At 40.1% G+C, this 16,520-nt stretch overlaps 1 protein-coding gene and 1 pseudogene across 1 annotated transcript; both read right to left on the reverse strand.

Moving 5' to 3' along the window:
* Positions 1-1,098: 1,098 nt before the first annotated feature.
* Positions 1,099-2,438, reverse strand: LOC149112162 (uncharacterized; annotated as a pseudogene).
* Positions 2,439-7,756: 5,318 nt separating this feature from the next.
* LOC149112163 (uncharacterized) lies at positions 7,757-11,229 on the reverse strand. Its single transcript, XM_089290307.1, has one exon. It carries the CDS (start codon positions 10,690-10,692, stop codon positions 9,058-9,060), a length of 1,635 nt encoding a protein of 544 aa, XP_089146433.1. The 5' UTR covers positions 10,693-11,229; the 3' UTR covers positions 7,757-9,057.
* Between the last annotated feature and the right edge of the window lie 5,291 nt (positions 11,230-16,520).

Here is a 16,520-nt window from a genome sequence, read left to right on the forward strand (position 1 = left end):
CTCAGGTTAGCCTGTTTACGGTTAGCTCTCGGTAATTGAAATGAGGATGCGATAATGAATAAAAAGTGTGCAGTCTGGAAATGTCATAGACCACCTGGATGTAAGTCAGTTAGCTACGTGTATCAGTCTACAGCAAACAGTCATTTGTTCGTCCAGAATATCTTGAGGAGCTATAGAGGTCATTTCCAGTAATTATATTCAGAGTGAAATAAGTTTGCAAATTAATATATTCGATTTGATGAGACAATTCAACACATTGCTCACCAGTATCTTCACCAAACGGTGTTGCATTCCCTGATTTGTAGTCTACAGACACAGTGGTCGTTGGACCAATCATATCAAATATTGCAGGGCCTGGAATTTCCTCTACATCATTCAGTTTGTCATGTAGTAGTAGAACATCATTTGTGTAAACCAAAACATCATTTGATTCCAGTTTTTCATAGTGTACATAAGCTTAATTTGTTGCGATGTTGGCGAGTAAAACACAGTTAAATAAAAATCGCAAGCATAAAATTCCAGCATCCCCGTTGAACATGTGATGAGGTAGACAATCAATTATTCGCAGATTGATCTTTCCATTTAATACGATAACAAACAGCTCCAGTAAGTTCAGCAATTCGACTGAAATCACATCCCAATGTGACTATTTATAGCCATGGCTAAAGGAAATTTCAATGGCTTGCGTGACCAAAGAAACTCCTGTCACCGAGGAAACTCGGTTAGCAACACCTGAATGAAATAACAAGGAGGCATAACAAGGCATTTGTTGGTAGGTAAGCTTAAATTCTCGAGGGCTGTGTAGTTAACTTACGAAGAAAGGAAGAAAACGACATAGTGACTGAGAAATGGATAATAACTTAAGCTTACCTTGAAAATTAGAAACCAACTCGCGACGGAAAGCTGTCCAAATTATTCGAAACAGAAAAAACGGCAACGACAACACAACATGCAACGATACGCCCAGGAAGTTATAGCAGTGTGGCCGCCTTTACTTGAACGCTCGAACGACAAGTTACTCGAACTCTGCTTCCATGCACACGAACGACGTGAACCAGCATCAGGTCGCCATTGCGCTCATGTACTTGGTGTTCGGCCTTCCCGATTTAATACGATGACAGTGCGAAATAACACTCGTGACGATTCATTTCTTCGGGAAATCCCATGGGACCTCCGAAGTTTTACACTTGGGATGGTTTAACACGGAACCGTTTTCAACATAGTTGTTCAATACGCATGCGCATTAAATACAAAAACCGGTTTGTGAAGAGGCTAAATTGAAGCGAATTTGCATAAGAGGGTGCCAAGCTCATTACATGAATACTTTAGCACGAAGAGAATCAGACTGTACATTCAGTGCTGGTTTAAGATCTTGAATACAAAGCATTTCATTAACAAGGCAGTCAAATTTGTTCGTGCATTTCTTGATTACATTGAAGCGTGTTAAGAAATTGGTCGGAACAGTAGTGTTATGTTCTTTGGAATAATACTTGTAAATAGATGACGCCTTTTGACGATATCCCTCAACGCGCGTGTGAAGGTGCAGTGGCCCTTTGTGTACCCGACATAACCTGCATCACACAGGTCACACTTGAATAAATAAACAATGCATTGCTGGGTTAAGGTGTTAGGCTTAGGCTCACGTAGGCTTAGATCTTGTTTAAGCTTGCGGCTAGTAAACACGAGTTGGATGGTCTTTTGCACCTTGCTGCTAAGATTTTTAAGTTGTCGTTTGACAGACAGTGCAGCATCCTGATCTTTATAGGGGATAACTATCCCGATGGCGTCATCGGTATGCTGTTTGGGCTGGTCCAATGCGACTCTCGAGGTAATAAACCTGTTGATGACGGAATCAATAAGGTGATTCGAATACCTCAGCTTACGGAAGACTCCTCTCAAACGTTCACACTCTTCTGAGAAATGCGCCCAAGATGACGTTAGTCGGTGCGCGCGATCAAGCATGGTGACGAGCAAACCATGCTTGTAGCGGCTGTCCACATGGCTGTGATAGTGCAGGAGTAGCCCAGTGTTTGTCGGCTTAACGTAAACCTTTGTTTCAATACGTGGTGCGCGATTTAGAAGCTGCACCCCAAGGAAAGGGAGCATCCCATTTTCCTCTACCTCCATAGTGAAGCTGACGGTGCTATGGGCGTGGTTCAAGGTATCCAAAAATACTGTAGCTGCTGCCAGATCTGGCATCCTGACTAGAGTGTCATCTACGTAACGGCGGTAAGTTCTCGAAAGCTTTCGAGAACAACTGGTTCAATGACATCTATGACCTAAACTTGACTAGATCTGATCTCGTTGATCTTCCACACGTTGCTACAAAGGGGCAGCTGTTTCAGTTTGACGGGGCCCTATACGAACAGACCGTGAGTATCACATCAGATTGGGAAGTAAAACAGCTATTGTAAACACAAAATAGCCGTAGCATTTATCAATCCTTCCTTGGATCCTCGGGTCACAGTTTACTGTTCATACTTGTATGTGTGCCGAGAAATGTCCGAAAGAGTGCTTCTGCAAACGTTTCAAGAGGACTCTACATGACTAAACCGACTTCGAGGAAAACAATGGTCAGTAATACAAAAAAGCATCGAAGTATGTTACCGTCACGCTCGACACACATGAGGAACGCATAAATGTACCTTGTATACAAACCTACAGCTGGAAGGAAAAGCTGGCAGTTTTAATGCTACCTAGGTTTCAAGGATCGCTACAAACGACCTAAACTTTAATCTTGAAGCCAGGTTAACGATTTACGTGAATTTATCGGAGCACTTTACGAAGGCGAGTATGTAAGTTACTCACTGGACTATTTTCAAAATATCCTGACTTTAAGCGGTCGTTAGTTTTGAAAACCTAGTGGGCAGACAAATTTTACTACTGTTTTAAATTAAGGGCCATTTATACTTTCTATTCATGTAGTTCGGCAGTTTCAAACAGGTGCCACATTTTTAAAACGTGCCTTCAAAGTAGAGCTATTTTCGTGTTTGGTTCAAAACTCGATTTAACGGGTAGAAAATCTTCTTTTAACCGTTGAAGGAACAACATTGAATTATAATTGCAACATGGCTAAACAAACTGCTATGATATATCTATGGTTGAAAAAAGAATTGGGACTTTTGAGCGAATATTAGTTTTTTTTAGAGCGCCGGCAATATGTGCTATTTTTCCAGTTTCGGCAGGCACGCAACTTGTGTCGAGCGGACCGAACTTCAATCTATCCCAGAAAAATTCAAATAGAATTTTTAATCAAATAAAACTCATTTTAGTGATTGAATAGGTAAGGGCTTCGAAATACCAGCTTATGAGAAAAATCGAATTTTCGAAGTAAAATCAGTGGTCGGTTTTTACAAAGACAGCCTCTTAAAAGCTTGCAGCGCCCTGAAGAGGAGGTTCCAATCCACCGTGTCGAATGCTTTTTAAAATCAATAAAAATGGCCAAACCAGGTATACTTTCTAGTTTTGTTACCTTCATGATGTCTGTGATTAGCCTTATATTTTGACCGATGTACCGGCCTTTGACATATCCGATTTGGTCTTCCTTGACAATGATTGGAAGAACACTTGAAATCCTGTGTGCTATAACTTTTGTAGCGATTTTGTAATCAACATTGAGTAAGCTTAAGGGTCTCCAGTTTTCAAGGAATGACTTGTCTTTCCTTTTATTTTTTGGTATCACCTTGATAATGCCCTGTTTTTGCATTATGTTCAGTTGTCCGTGTTCATATGCGTAGTTGAGACTTTGTACCATTTCTTCTCTTAGCAAAGACCAGAACCGCAAATAGAATTCTTGACCTGTGCTTTCTATACAAATTGTTATAAAATCTTCTGTAGTTGGCTGTAAGATGGAGTCTATTATTTAAACCTAATTGGGTACTCATTCTTAATATGTAAACGATCATCGACACTTGAATATAAAACCAACCTAAACACAAATAAATGAAAAAGTGCAAGCATAAATTTATCGAATTTGTGCAGCTAAAGTCGCGAAAATTTAGGAAATTTTAGGGCAAAGCAATTAACGGCGGCAAAGCTAGAATCTGGCACTTTTGACTACTTTACTAACAATTAGCAAAGGAGGTAAGGGAGTCTCAAGTGTGCATATAACCTAAATGTAACCAACTCCCTTGAAAATGTGACGGCTTACCGTGCAAGATGGATTCCCGAAGCTGTCTTGTGATTTAAATAAGATCAGATAGCGATTTTACGAAGACAAAAATTTTGCATAGAAAGGAAAATTCTCAGTTTCAGGTCCAGGGTAAATTTTCATTTTAATTACAAGTCTGTCCACGTTGAACGAGGCTGAAGCCTTTTTCCTCTTGGCCTTCCTTAGCACTGGTAGTAGCGCCTTCCTCATTTCATCTATTTCCTTGGATAGCCATCTGCGACGCCGATCTTTAACTCAGGGTCGATATTCTTCACGTGCTTAAATATACGGCGCTTATCCTTTTAAAAACTCAGCTTGGCTATAATAGGTCTTGGTCCACTCGTTGTTGTCCTTGCTTAGCGTTTAGTTGGCATGCGGTGTACTCTTTCGAATTTTAAATTCGTCACGTCTTCAATTGGCATTTTGAGGTCGTTGACAAGAAAAAGTTTTACGATCCTCTCTGTTTCGTACGGGTTACTTTCAGCTTCTGCTTCTCGCACTCCAAAGAACTTAATGTTGCTTCGCCTTGACTAAGCTTCAATTTTAATGTTGCGTATGGTCTGCATCTGGAGATCTTGCTGGACATATTGCAACATGTCTCTGGAGCTGTTTAGTTCGGTTCTCATTTCATTCTGGTTGTTTCGCAAATCGTTTACTTCGTCTGTCGCCCATTGTAATGATTTCTTTAGGAGGGTCCACAATAGGGATCTCGCTTTCCCGCCCATTTTTTCCTATTAATCACGTCATCCCGCCCGTTTTTGCCCTGAAATCCCGATCCCACCCACTTTTAAACTTTTCTGTATTAATTATTAATTTGTTAAATTAATAATTAACAAAGAAACTTGTTTAAAAAAGATATCACATAAAAGATCACAAAAGGATTCAATGGATAGCAGATAAGTAAGCACAAATGATTGTAACGTTTCTTTCTGTAAACGGTTTACTGTTTTGTTTTCTTTTGTCCACGTATCAGTGAAAGAAAACAATTGTTCACTCCCATATTCAAGACATGGCCCTTAAACACACCTGACAATCTCTTTCAAAGCTTTCAGCATCTTCACTTTCCTTGAAATCTTGGCTCAGAACTTTTCTTTCCAAATGAAGGCATTCCCAATTGCACACATTTTCGTAATATATGGCGATGCAATTTATAATGTCGAATACTTTGTTCTGATAAATCACTATTGCCACCATCCGGTGTGGCCGTCCTGGCCAAAACAAGCCAAGAGCTCTGGAAAAGGTCAAAAGACTAGAAAAACTAGAAAGGATCGGGGGGTTTTGATTACAGGCGCAAGCGTCAAAAATGTCGGAAATGGACAGATGTCATTGATGTCAGAGGCCAACACAAATGATCGCAATAGAACTCAAAGACCATCTCATAGTCTCATAATACTAACGTAGTCAAGCCATAATGGATGCTTTTGACAGAACCTGACAGGGCACAGAGCCATTGCTATCCATCACTTGAAACCTGACACAGCTATACGCACAAAAGGTTCGTTTCTACCAACTTGCAGTTTTTGCGCTGGTCAATTATGAATTTATGAGGTCACAAAAGAATGGAAATCCCGTATCCCGCTCTGTTCCCCTCACGAAGCCCGCATCCCAACAACATAAAAACACAAAATCCCACTCTCGCTCTTAATACTAATTCCCGCTTCCCGCCCCTGTTTTCAGCTCAAATCCCGAATATCACGGCGAAAAAAAGGCAAATCCCGCATCCCGCCAAACCTATTGTGGACCCTCCTTTAGCTCTGTGTTTTCTTCCTTTAGCAGCGCTAACTCGGTCTTAAGGTCTTCAATTAGAGGACAAAGAACCAAGAGCTTGTCAAGCTTCTGATTAATTTCTTCAAAGCGAGCAGCGCTTGTCTGATCGTCGTCTTGGTCAACTTGGTCGCCATGTTGGCCGCAAATCATGTCAGAATCGTTAGTTTCTTCGTCCGTTTTGGAGCTGCTTCCTCTTTGACGTTTCCTACTTCTTCCTCTTTTGGGTTCATTAGGTTTTCCACCATCTTCAGGCATTTCAATGGTTTGCTTCGGAAACGTGCATGATCACTTGTTACTCCGCCATTTCAAGGAGCAACAAAAAACACGTCCTACCACTAGCACGTTATGTATGTTCAACCTCCATGTTTGTTACTAGACGGCTAGTCACAGAATCCTAGCTAAAACCTTGATTCAATGCATGCCAAGAAGGAATATTATTACGAGGGGAATGAATAAATAAAATTTATATTTCCCAAACAAAAAAATGCAAAAATGCCACATCAGTTAGGCAATAGCACTTAAATGTGTCTGATACTTGGTTGTGTTTTCCCCGGAGTATAATTTGGACAGGAAAGCAAAACGACTGTGTGAAAGATGAAAAATATTTGTTTGAAGCCTCCTCCAGGTAATCAGATTGTGGCGAGTGTCAAGATTAAGATTGCGAGAGTAGAAAATCCAGGTACCCTCTCCTCCCCCCCCCCCCTTCTCCTCCCCCCCCCCTTCTCCTCCCCCCCGCCGCCTCGCCAGAAAAAAATAAAAAATCCGTACAGGGGACTTGACTCCGTAAAAATTTCCTGCAGAGGCAGTGAAGGCGAAATAAAATTCCTGCAAGCCGAAGAAGTCCCACCCACCCCACCCCTTATCACTTTCATAATCAGGGTGGGTCCCTAGTGAACGTTTCGTTCTCAAATCTTTCAACGTGTCTGATCCGAAACACTCAATCAAAATCACCGATGGTTCCGATTGCTCACCCATCTTGCAATGTAATCAAGAGCGTAACTTACACTCTGTAAATAATGATATAAACCTCAGTACGTTGGTGTGACGGGTAGAACTGAATTAGGCTGTGTTTAACTTAAATCTATCCAGGACGACCCACAAACAGACAGAATTTTTTACTCACCACCACTTATTTCCCTTAAACACGACAAGAATATCGGCAACTGTTTAGCCAAGCTCTCGCAAAGTTGAAGAATAGCCAGAAACGTTATTTTAAAAGCTCTCGCGCGCGTGATCTAATACTTCTCGCTTTCTTCTGAAATCTGTCAACGTGTCCGGTCCGAAACACTCAATCAAAATTACCGATGGTTTCGCTTGCACATCCATCTTGCAATGTCAGTCTACTGCATAAGCTTGCACTCTGTAGAAAATGCCTTATGTTAGTGGAACGGGAAGAAGACTGATAACCTTCAGTATCATCATGATCAACCCTGATCATGTGAATATGTCGAAAACGTTGGGTTTTACAATAAATTTTCTTTTCCAGTTTTAAGCGTCATACATATAAATTTACCTTCGCAATCTTTTACCATTTTCGAAAATGACAAGAGTTTTTAGGTTCTCACAATTTTTCAAAATATCTAGCGTTTTAATGTCAACGTTTCGAAACCGTTACAAACTCTGGCCGACTGTTTATGTGCTATAACCATACATTACATTACATTACATGCTTGTATACAATGAAGACATAATTTACATATGCGGTTACACATGCAGTCACTCCGTTACAGGCCTGGCTCCATGAATAGGATCGTATCCAAAGACTCAAATGGATATCTATACTTTTATTGTAGCAGGGCGATTAGTTACACAAAAATCTCAAACAAATACACCTTTGAGTAATAATTTTTTTAACACTTTATTTATAGGGATAATTGAATAACTCATTAACCAAAGATTATTTCAAATTATCAACAAGTTAGCTTAAAGGAAAATAATGATACTGATAAGATATCATACAAAGTACGATCGCTTAGCAATATTTAAAAGCAAGCAAGGCAAGCAAATAGAGTCAACCAACAGGGTAATCTTTGTTTGCAATATTGTACATAAGCATGAGCACTTCATTTACTGACCGAGCTACAAAAATATCAACTCTGAATATTGAAAGGTCATGACACAGCAGACTATATCAAGGAATTGGTCAGAACACTTATCCAAACTTAATTTTATGGCAATCGCAGAGCTCAGTCAAAGCAAAACGAAAACAAATACTCTGTTTACAAAGTCAGTCCAAACTTTTCTAAAGCCATTAATTTGCTAAGCGATTTTTCTTACGTGCAGTTTAATACATTGTCATCAGTGGAAAAATAATTGGAAACCGTTATTTGACGTGAATTTTAGTTGGAATTCTACAAAAAATTTAGATTCTTCCCTCTCGATTTCTACCAAGTGATAGTTGATTCGACCATAATTAGCTTCGGCCTCATCAGCTATCACCTCATAGAGCCTGATCTCGAGCTCATAACCTTATTGTGAAATATTTGAGTTATGTTAGCACTCGCATACCTAAAGGAAACAGACTTTATGACGCATTCTTCATTCGACGCGCCCAAAATTCTTCCATGGTCGAGACAAGTCAAAGATTCAATGCGGAAATTGGCAGAACGCCGAGCCGTTTAGTGTTTGATTTGCTTTTACTCCAGTAATGGCAGGAAAATACACAATCCATTAGAAGGCTACAACCAGAATCACGGATCTTTGTGGTCAGGAGTGTGGCATTTAGCCTGCGTAGCAAGCGTTTCCGTGGGGTTTGGGAGTAAAGAAAGACCGAGGAACGGGATTTTCGGTGTTTTGCCCGCGCGAAAAATGGGGCGAGAGCCAAAAAACGAAAGACGGGGTGGGGGAGGGGAAGGAAGGAAACGCTTGCAGACAAACCCCTGGATTTTGAAAACCTTCGTTCGCCAGCGAACGGAGCTCGTGATTGGCTTGGCTTGTGGAACATTATTGACATGTGTCGATCCCACTCCCCTCTTTCGGTTTTTGGCTCTCGCCCCATTTTTCGCGCGGCCAAAACACCGAAAATCCCGTTCCTCGGTCTTTCTTTACTCCCAAACCCCACGGAAACGCTTGCTACGCAGGCTATGTGGCACTGTTCGGCTCGAGCGGCTTGCAGGTCAAAATCTTTGTGATCTCCAGTTTTAAGCAAACGGCATTTTACAAGGTTGATTTAAAGGGTCTTCAAAACGCTCATGTGCCATATCTAAAAGGTTTTCGCTACTGGCCCATATGGCTGATGAAATAGTAGCTACAAATGCCATTACAATGTGTCTTTTCCATCTTCTTTGCCAAACAGCCATGACAGCTATATTCTGATAGCGAGTCTCGATCGCTAGAGACATGCTGGTGAATAACCACTCGATCACCAGTTGAACTGAAGTTGTCATAGCAAAAGACTGCAGCAGTTTCAAAAAGGAATCGTCTTTTAAGTATATATATTGATACAAATACAAAACGCCGTTAACAGACACTATAGCAGTTGATTCATACAACATGCTCATGATAGCGATATCAGCCATTAGTCTCTCACGGCGAGGAGTACGAAAACTTCCCCAAGGAGCTGATGTTCTTTTGCAAATCACATGACAAATGTGATCAATCAAAACCATTGTGCTTCGTTCTATGACTTCTGTAGCGCCGTGAATCAATCCAAGAACAGACATGGATTGTAAACTGTCAAGATCTGCCTGCAGCACTCGGAACATAATCGCTGAATGACAATACAATGGCGCTAACAAGACACACGCATATGCCGGATGGGTAATGCTTTCTTGCTGCTGGACAAAAATTCGTGAGATTACTTTAAATAAGACTCCAATGAGAGGAGCGAAGAATGCGATTACCAGGCGTAGAACACTTTCCTTACTTTGCTTGTTATAAAGTGGGTAAATAATACATTTCACAGCATCGGCAAGAATTATAATAGATCCGTAGGGAACTGTCATTTGTAAAAACAAAGCCATCTTCTCTCTCCTTGTCCGTCGCTGACGGGAGTGATTCGTTAGAAGATAGGCTTGCCAACATACACCCATAAAAAACAAAACATAGAGTGGAAGTTTTTGCAAAGTCGAAAGCTTGGAATGAGATATTCCCAGGCCTTGTAGAACCACTCGATAGCTTGTGTCCAAGAAATATGCGAGGCAAGCAACCAGGATCAATTTTCCTTTCACCCCCATTAACTGATGTGGGCGAAAAAGAAATAAGGGCCATAAAAAAAACGAAGCGTATTGAAAACCAGAGGCGATTGCATCAGAAATTAATCTCATCCATTGGACGTTTACTGGAATGGACATCTTTGGGAGAAATTCACAGTTGTGTATAGTTTTATAACACAGATACGAGATCAACAAGTATACTGAACCTATGATTGTAGCAGTTAGTAAAGAAATTAAAGCTCCATTGTACATTGATTTACAAACTGTTCGGAGAGCGGATGGTCTGAGTCGCTTCCAAGCCATTGCTCTATCTTCATCTTGCTGATCTTCTTGTGTTTCTTCGTTCTCTTCTGGTAAACTTGCGTCTATAAGGCTTGCATTAATTCTGCTGGATCTTATGAAGTCTAAAGTTGTGGCTTCTCTGTCGCTGTATTCTTGATAAATACATTCCTCATTAGGATCTCCGTGACGATACCATTCATGGCCTGCCCTTTCTAGAGGAATGTAGCCAAAAGACTCTACTGTGTATTCAGGTTCTTGTGGGTTGTAGTGCTCTGTCACTCCTCGTGTAAAACTGAACACGATATGACCAAACACCTCTATCAGTGTTCTGCTACTCATTGCTCCTCAGAGACTCGAGCCGGATAAATGCTATAAATAATGAACTTCGTCCAAAGTGAGAAAAAATTACCAGTGCAGGATGTAACATGTTCGTCTTATTTACTCCCTCTCATTTCCGCCTCATGTGATCAGTTTCGTTTCGAAAGTGATATGAAAGACATCATCGTGGTATCAGCTAAATTCATAAGAAAGTGCAAGTTAGCGAGTACATGTATACTTCAGTTGACTTGCTATCGCACCTCGATCAATGTGTTGCTACTCATTGTGTTTGGTTAGGAGATCATGCAGTTGAACAGATATTTTAAAACCCAAGGAGTAGATTTGTCAGTTCAGGAGCCCGTTTCCTAACCGACACTTGGTTAGTGATGGTCTTAGGAGTACAGCAAGCAGCTTAAATGAAATTCGTTGACAATCGCAGTTGACAAACTATGTCTTCCTGTGTTATTTGTTTCAGTATCGTTCCAATCCTTTTGTGGAGAAACCAGCGGGCCGTATCACTGTTGTGTCTGTCGTGTCTTGTGTAGTTATACTTTCGAATATTCACTTGTAATAAAGCGGGCTTTTGTGACAAACTATGTCTTCCTGTGTTATTTATTTCAGTATCGTTCCAATCCTTTTGTGGAGAAACCAGCGGGCCGTATCACTGTTGTGTCTGTTGTGTCTTGTGTAGTTATACTTTCGAATATTCACTTTTAATAAAGCGGGCTTTTGTGTTCCGCCTGTTAATTAAACAAGTACGAAAACCCTCAATTTTCGACTTTAAAAGCTAAGAAAAAGCATTTATACCAATAATGATCAATTTATTAGCAATTAATGTTAGGGTTTTTTATTCGGCAAATCATAGAGTACGCATTTTCTTGCGAGTCTAGAAAGTCGTTTTCACACAAAGTAAAGCCAGGTCTTCGTGTATGCTACATTCAAAATTTCCAGCCAAAAAACTTGAATTTAATTTGTCGATCTGATAGCATGATAACTTGGAATGAATGGTTAAGCAAAAGGAACTGTCTTTCCAAAGTGCTCTCAAACACCTGTCAGTGTTTCGAACTTGGTTTCATTTCTGTCAGTCGCTAAATTAAAGTCCGTCTAGGTCTCGACACGTGCGTCCATGGATCGAAACTTATTTTTCTTTTCAGTTTTTTCTAGCTTTCTTTCAAGCATGATGAGGAATTTTGCCTCACGTAAAACTCAATACAGTGAAGCCTGATCATGAGCAACTTCATCAGCGTGTTACTCGTGTCCGGCTGGTTTAATAAAAAATATTGGAAGTCACGGTTTGAAGTTTTCAAAGTGGATTGACTGTACCCACAACAACTATACTTACTCTTACGTTTAGCTGAATAACTGAATAATTCTGAGATTCAAAAACGTTTTTTAAAAACTTATGGTCGTCAACTTTGAAACCGTTATCTTTCAGGTGAAGTTGACGTGACTTACAAAGTACATGAAATGTTGAACTATAAGTTATCCTTTTAGACGATATTCGTTCGTAGCTTCCTTTGTCACGTAAAATCATATTTATCATTTTGAAAAACTATTTGATTAGCATTCAGCTTACGAAGTTTCGATCAGTATCGAAGATGTGAATAATAAAGAATCGCTTCATGCTTGTCGTTTCTACTTAGCCTGCTTCAGTCAAATTTTGTCTCGATGCAGTAGGAGTTTGTTGAGCCCGAGAGAGGCACTGGGGAAAACTGGGTCAGGAGACTTATGATATGATCAGCTACCTGTTTGAACTAAGAACTTCAGTGCCGGCTAAGATGGACAGGTATAGACATGCGGCTCTAGATCTGGAGACGTAAATGAGCGTAGCCAAGAGTAAATCTAGATTTTCGAGTGCTCTTTAAACTTTCAAGTGTATCTATAACTCGATATAAATCCAGTTATCAACGTGAAGAATCCGGCCTTTGAGTAACAATATCTCATGACAGTGACAAGTAAAAAGCTCGGTATATTACATATATAAGAAAAAAAATCAACAAGTTGGCTAAAAAGAAACTAATGGTAGTGATATTATGTCTGATACTATAATCGCATGGCAATATTTACAAATTTAAAACCAGCAGATAAATAAAGTCCGCCAACAGGGTAATCATTGTTTACAATATTTGCACATAAGCATGATTATTTCATTTACTGATGACCGAGCTACAAAAATATCAGTTCTTAATATAGAAAGGGCGCGACGCTTGTCGAAACTTGGTTTTTTTAAGCCAATCGCAGAACTCAGCCAAAGCAAAACCAAAACAAATAATCCCTTTACAAAGTCATTCTAAACTTTTCTAAAGCCACTGATTTAAAATTAATCAAATAACAATAACAGCTTTATTGAAGAGTCAATGTATTTAGTATTAACTACCAATTGGGAATACAACAACAACACCAACAAAGTTAAAATTATTTACAATTAAAAAAGTAAAAAAAAAAGAAGTGTATATACAATCAATCTGCAAAAATGCATGTATAAGTAGTACATGAAAACGGTAGGCATATTATAGGTGGTCTTTAAGAATTACAGAGGTTACAACAAATATTGTTGTTGTACAGAAATGACGTGAGGTCTTTTTTCCTAATGTTCTTTTTGAATGATTCGATATCCAGAGAGCCTTACAGTTTATTATCTAGTTTCGACCATATGCGCGGTCCTTGATATCTAAGAGAATGTTTTCAATAGTTTATAGTATTAAAAGTAGGGATATCAAAATCACTATTTCTAAGTGAATAACTAGTTTCTTTCTTCTTATATAGTTCGTTAACAATACTCGGCGCAAGGCCATATTTTACTTTGTATATTTAAAATTGCTATTTTAGCCTAAAGTACACCGAACTAAGGATCATACTAGGAAACACCCCATCAGAAAAGTCACACTAAAAGCCGGCGTATTTCTCTAACTCGACTTGAAAGACAGAAATAGCACGAGGTCTTAACGTGGTGGTCGCATGGGAAACTAGAATTTACATTTTGGTACTCGAAATAAACGACCAACTTTTCGTTAGTTTTTTTTTTTTTTAGTCTAAGAGTAACAAATAACATTTTCTTGGTGTTTCTACTGAGTTATAGAAACACTTGTGAAAGCTTGAGAGAACCGTAGAAACACTTAAAGGCTTGTCACCTGTCCCATGATTCTGACCTAGACAGTATTTCTCAGGCTTGATCTGCAGGAACGTTTCTGTTAAACCTCTCACACTTAACATGGCACTAAATACAGAACAAGCTTTAAGAGACAGCCACCATCAAGGCGATTCTGCTGTATGTTTGGTCCAAGCTGTGTTAAATTACGACTGAGAGGTTTTAATAATAGTTATGCAATGCTCTCTCGTGTTATTAACAATTATAATCCATCAAATATTTTCGCTCCCGCGCGATTGGTCTAAATGCGTCACGTGACTGAATATTCTACAGCAAAAATTGGGAAATGTCCGAGTGATGTTCCCTAATTTTCAAAACCGCAGGTGTTGCGAAAAACATCTGAAGGATAAGATACACAATAGACCCCATTTGAGGCGAAAATATGCTCGTATATTTGCTCTTGGACATGATCTTTTCCTCAAAACTCACAGTTTTCTTTCACACTTTTCAAAAATTACACTTTTCTTCCCGTCGTTTTCGCTTCTCGGAACAGCTAATTTTGGCGGACAAATATCCGAGAATATTTTCGTATGAAATGTAGGCTATTGTTTACTTATTCCACGAGCGCGCGTTGGATTTGAGATGGAAAGTAGCCAACGAGGCACCTAGCGCCGAGTTGGCTGTAATTATCTCATATCCAACAAGCGCGAGTGGAATAATTGTCAGTAACTGAAAACGCTCCAGTAATACAGAAAACTAATCTGAAATAAAAACGCCCAAAATAATCACGCGTATACGTACGCTTATCATATTTGTAGAGCACGGTGTAATAAGCACTTAATGACTAGACTACGAGCAGTCCCTCTTTCGCTTAGTCCGTAGTGGGTGACGCGAAAGAAAATGGCTGCGCGAAATCCTGGGGGCGAGGAGCGCGCGAAAGGAGGGACTACCACCGGCACCTAAGCCCAAGAGTTTGCCCTTTCACGGGCGAGTGATTTTTCGGTGTAGGATTTCTCATCTTGACGTCCTCTTATTATCGCTTGTTGTCAATAAGCCCGGGAGACATCCTGAATAAAATTGCAAAAACATATGCCGTGAGAATTATATCTTCGTTTAGTGTTCTTTCAGCGTAATTGCCAAAGAAGTTTTAAAAAGAAGACTGCGAATGAGGCATCTTTTAGCGATTTTCGCTGCGTCTGTAGGTGTAAATCTAAAGGTTATTGCGAAAATTTCAAATGCAGAGTGTCAACCGAGAATTTACATTATGCATTTGACATAGGAGACCAACCAACTGCGGTGAAATGTTTGCCGATAGCAGCGGAAAATTTCAGGTGAATGTCCGGTTTCAAGTGAAAGTCCGGTTCAATCTTTCAACTGGACGGCAGAAAGGCCAATCTCAGAAAACTTATATTCGCTGACTTGGACGATGCTGTTGAACGGCGAAATCATCAACACGCTTGCAGCCGGGTTGGAGACGGAAAGCTTTGCCAAACAAAACACTGGATAAATTTAAATCTTTCGAAAGCCTGCTGGCAGATTCGCAAGAACATCACGGCTTGCAAAGCGCGATTCCAACGCTTCGCTTTGCTCTGGTACCGCCTCGATTTGCTCCGGTTCCAAAACATTCCTGCAAGACGTCATACGTATCTCGAATGTTGACAACACGTTGTCAACGCCCCTAACATAAGCCAATAATATTTTTGCGTTGTGAGAGCAACGCATAATTCAAACACTTGGGCTTAGGCGGTAGTCCCTCCTTTCGCGCGCTCCCCGCCTCCAGGATTTCGCGCAGCAATTATTTTCTCGCGGTTTTCTTTCGCGTCATGCACGACGGACTAAGCGAAAGAGGGACTACTTGTAGTCTACTTAATGACTGGCCCTAAGGGAAATAGTGAGTTTTGTTTTCCCGAGACCCTCGATGTACCCCTCGGCTGCGCCTCTGGGAACATTGAAGGTTTCGGGGAAACAAACTTCACTGTTTTTCTTGGCGCCAGTCATTAGGTGTTTTGTCATACCGCCCAAATTAAAAGATAAAAACAAAAAAATTTGCCACACAAATTTTTCACAAATTTGCCGCTATTTCAAGGAGCACGACTTGATCACGTGCTAGTCGAAAGTTCAAATTGTTGTTTCCCTAAGGAGTTTGTGAGTTTTGTTTGTCCTAGGGAGTTAGTGAGTTTTGACCCACGACACGGGACACGCTCTTCTCCAATCGGAAAACGTATTTGCGTTGCGAGGTATAACAATGGCTCATAACCCATGATGGCTAAGCCAATGAAATCTCTCGAATTGCATTATCTAATGATCCAGTTTTTAATAACATGGAATATCCTAAGAGACATTTGTATTTTCTCGGTTGACACACAAGCCTTTAGGCGAGTGTGTATACCAAGAAAATACAAGCAACGAATGGCATATTCAATGTTATTAAAGACTGCATCATTAAATAATGATGTTTGAGAGTTTTTATTGACTTAGCCATTATGGGTTATGAGTTATTATACTACGCTCTACAAATGTGGTAAGCATGCGCGTAGCATTTGGGGGAAGCTTTTATATTTGTTTTAGTTTATTTCTCTATCTTTTGAGGGTGTTTTTAATAAAACAACTATTCCACTAGCGATTGTTGGATATGAAAAGATTATAGCCCACCCCTACGCGCCTCGTTGGCTATCCACCATCTTATATCCAACGCGCGCTCGTGGAATAAATGTTAAGCATACCACGAGAGAGTGTTGCATTAAGCGGTTTTTAATTGAGT

The sequence above is a fragment of the Orbicella faveolata genome, unplaced genomic scaffold (genome assembly GCF_042242905.1).
Source record: "Orbicella faveolata isolate gen_17 unplaced genomic scaffold, um_ofav_v1 contig_2, whole genome shotgun sequence".
Classification (NCBI taxonomy): Eukaryota; Metazoa; Cnidaria; class Anthozoa; order Scleractinia; family Merulinidae; genus Orbicella; species Orbicella faveolata.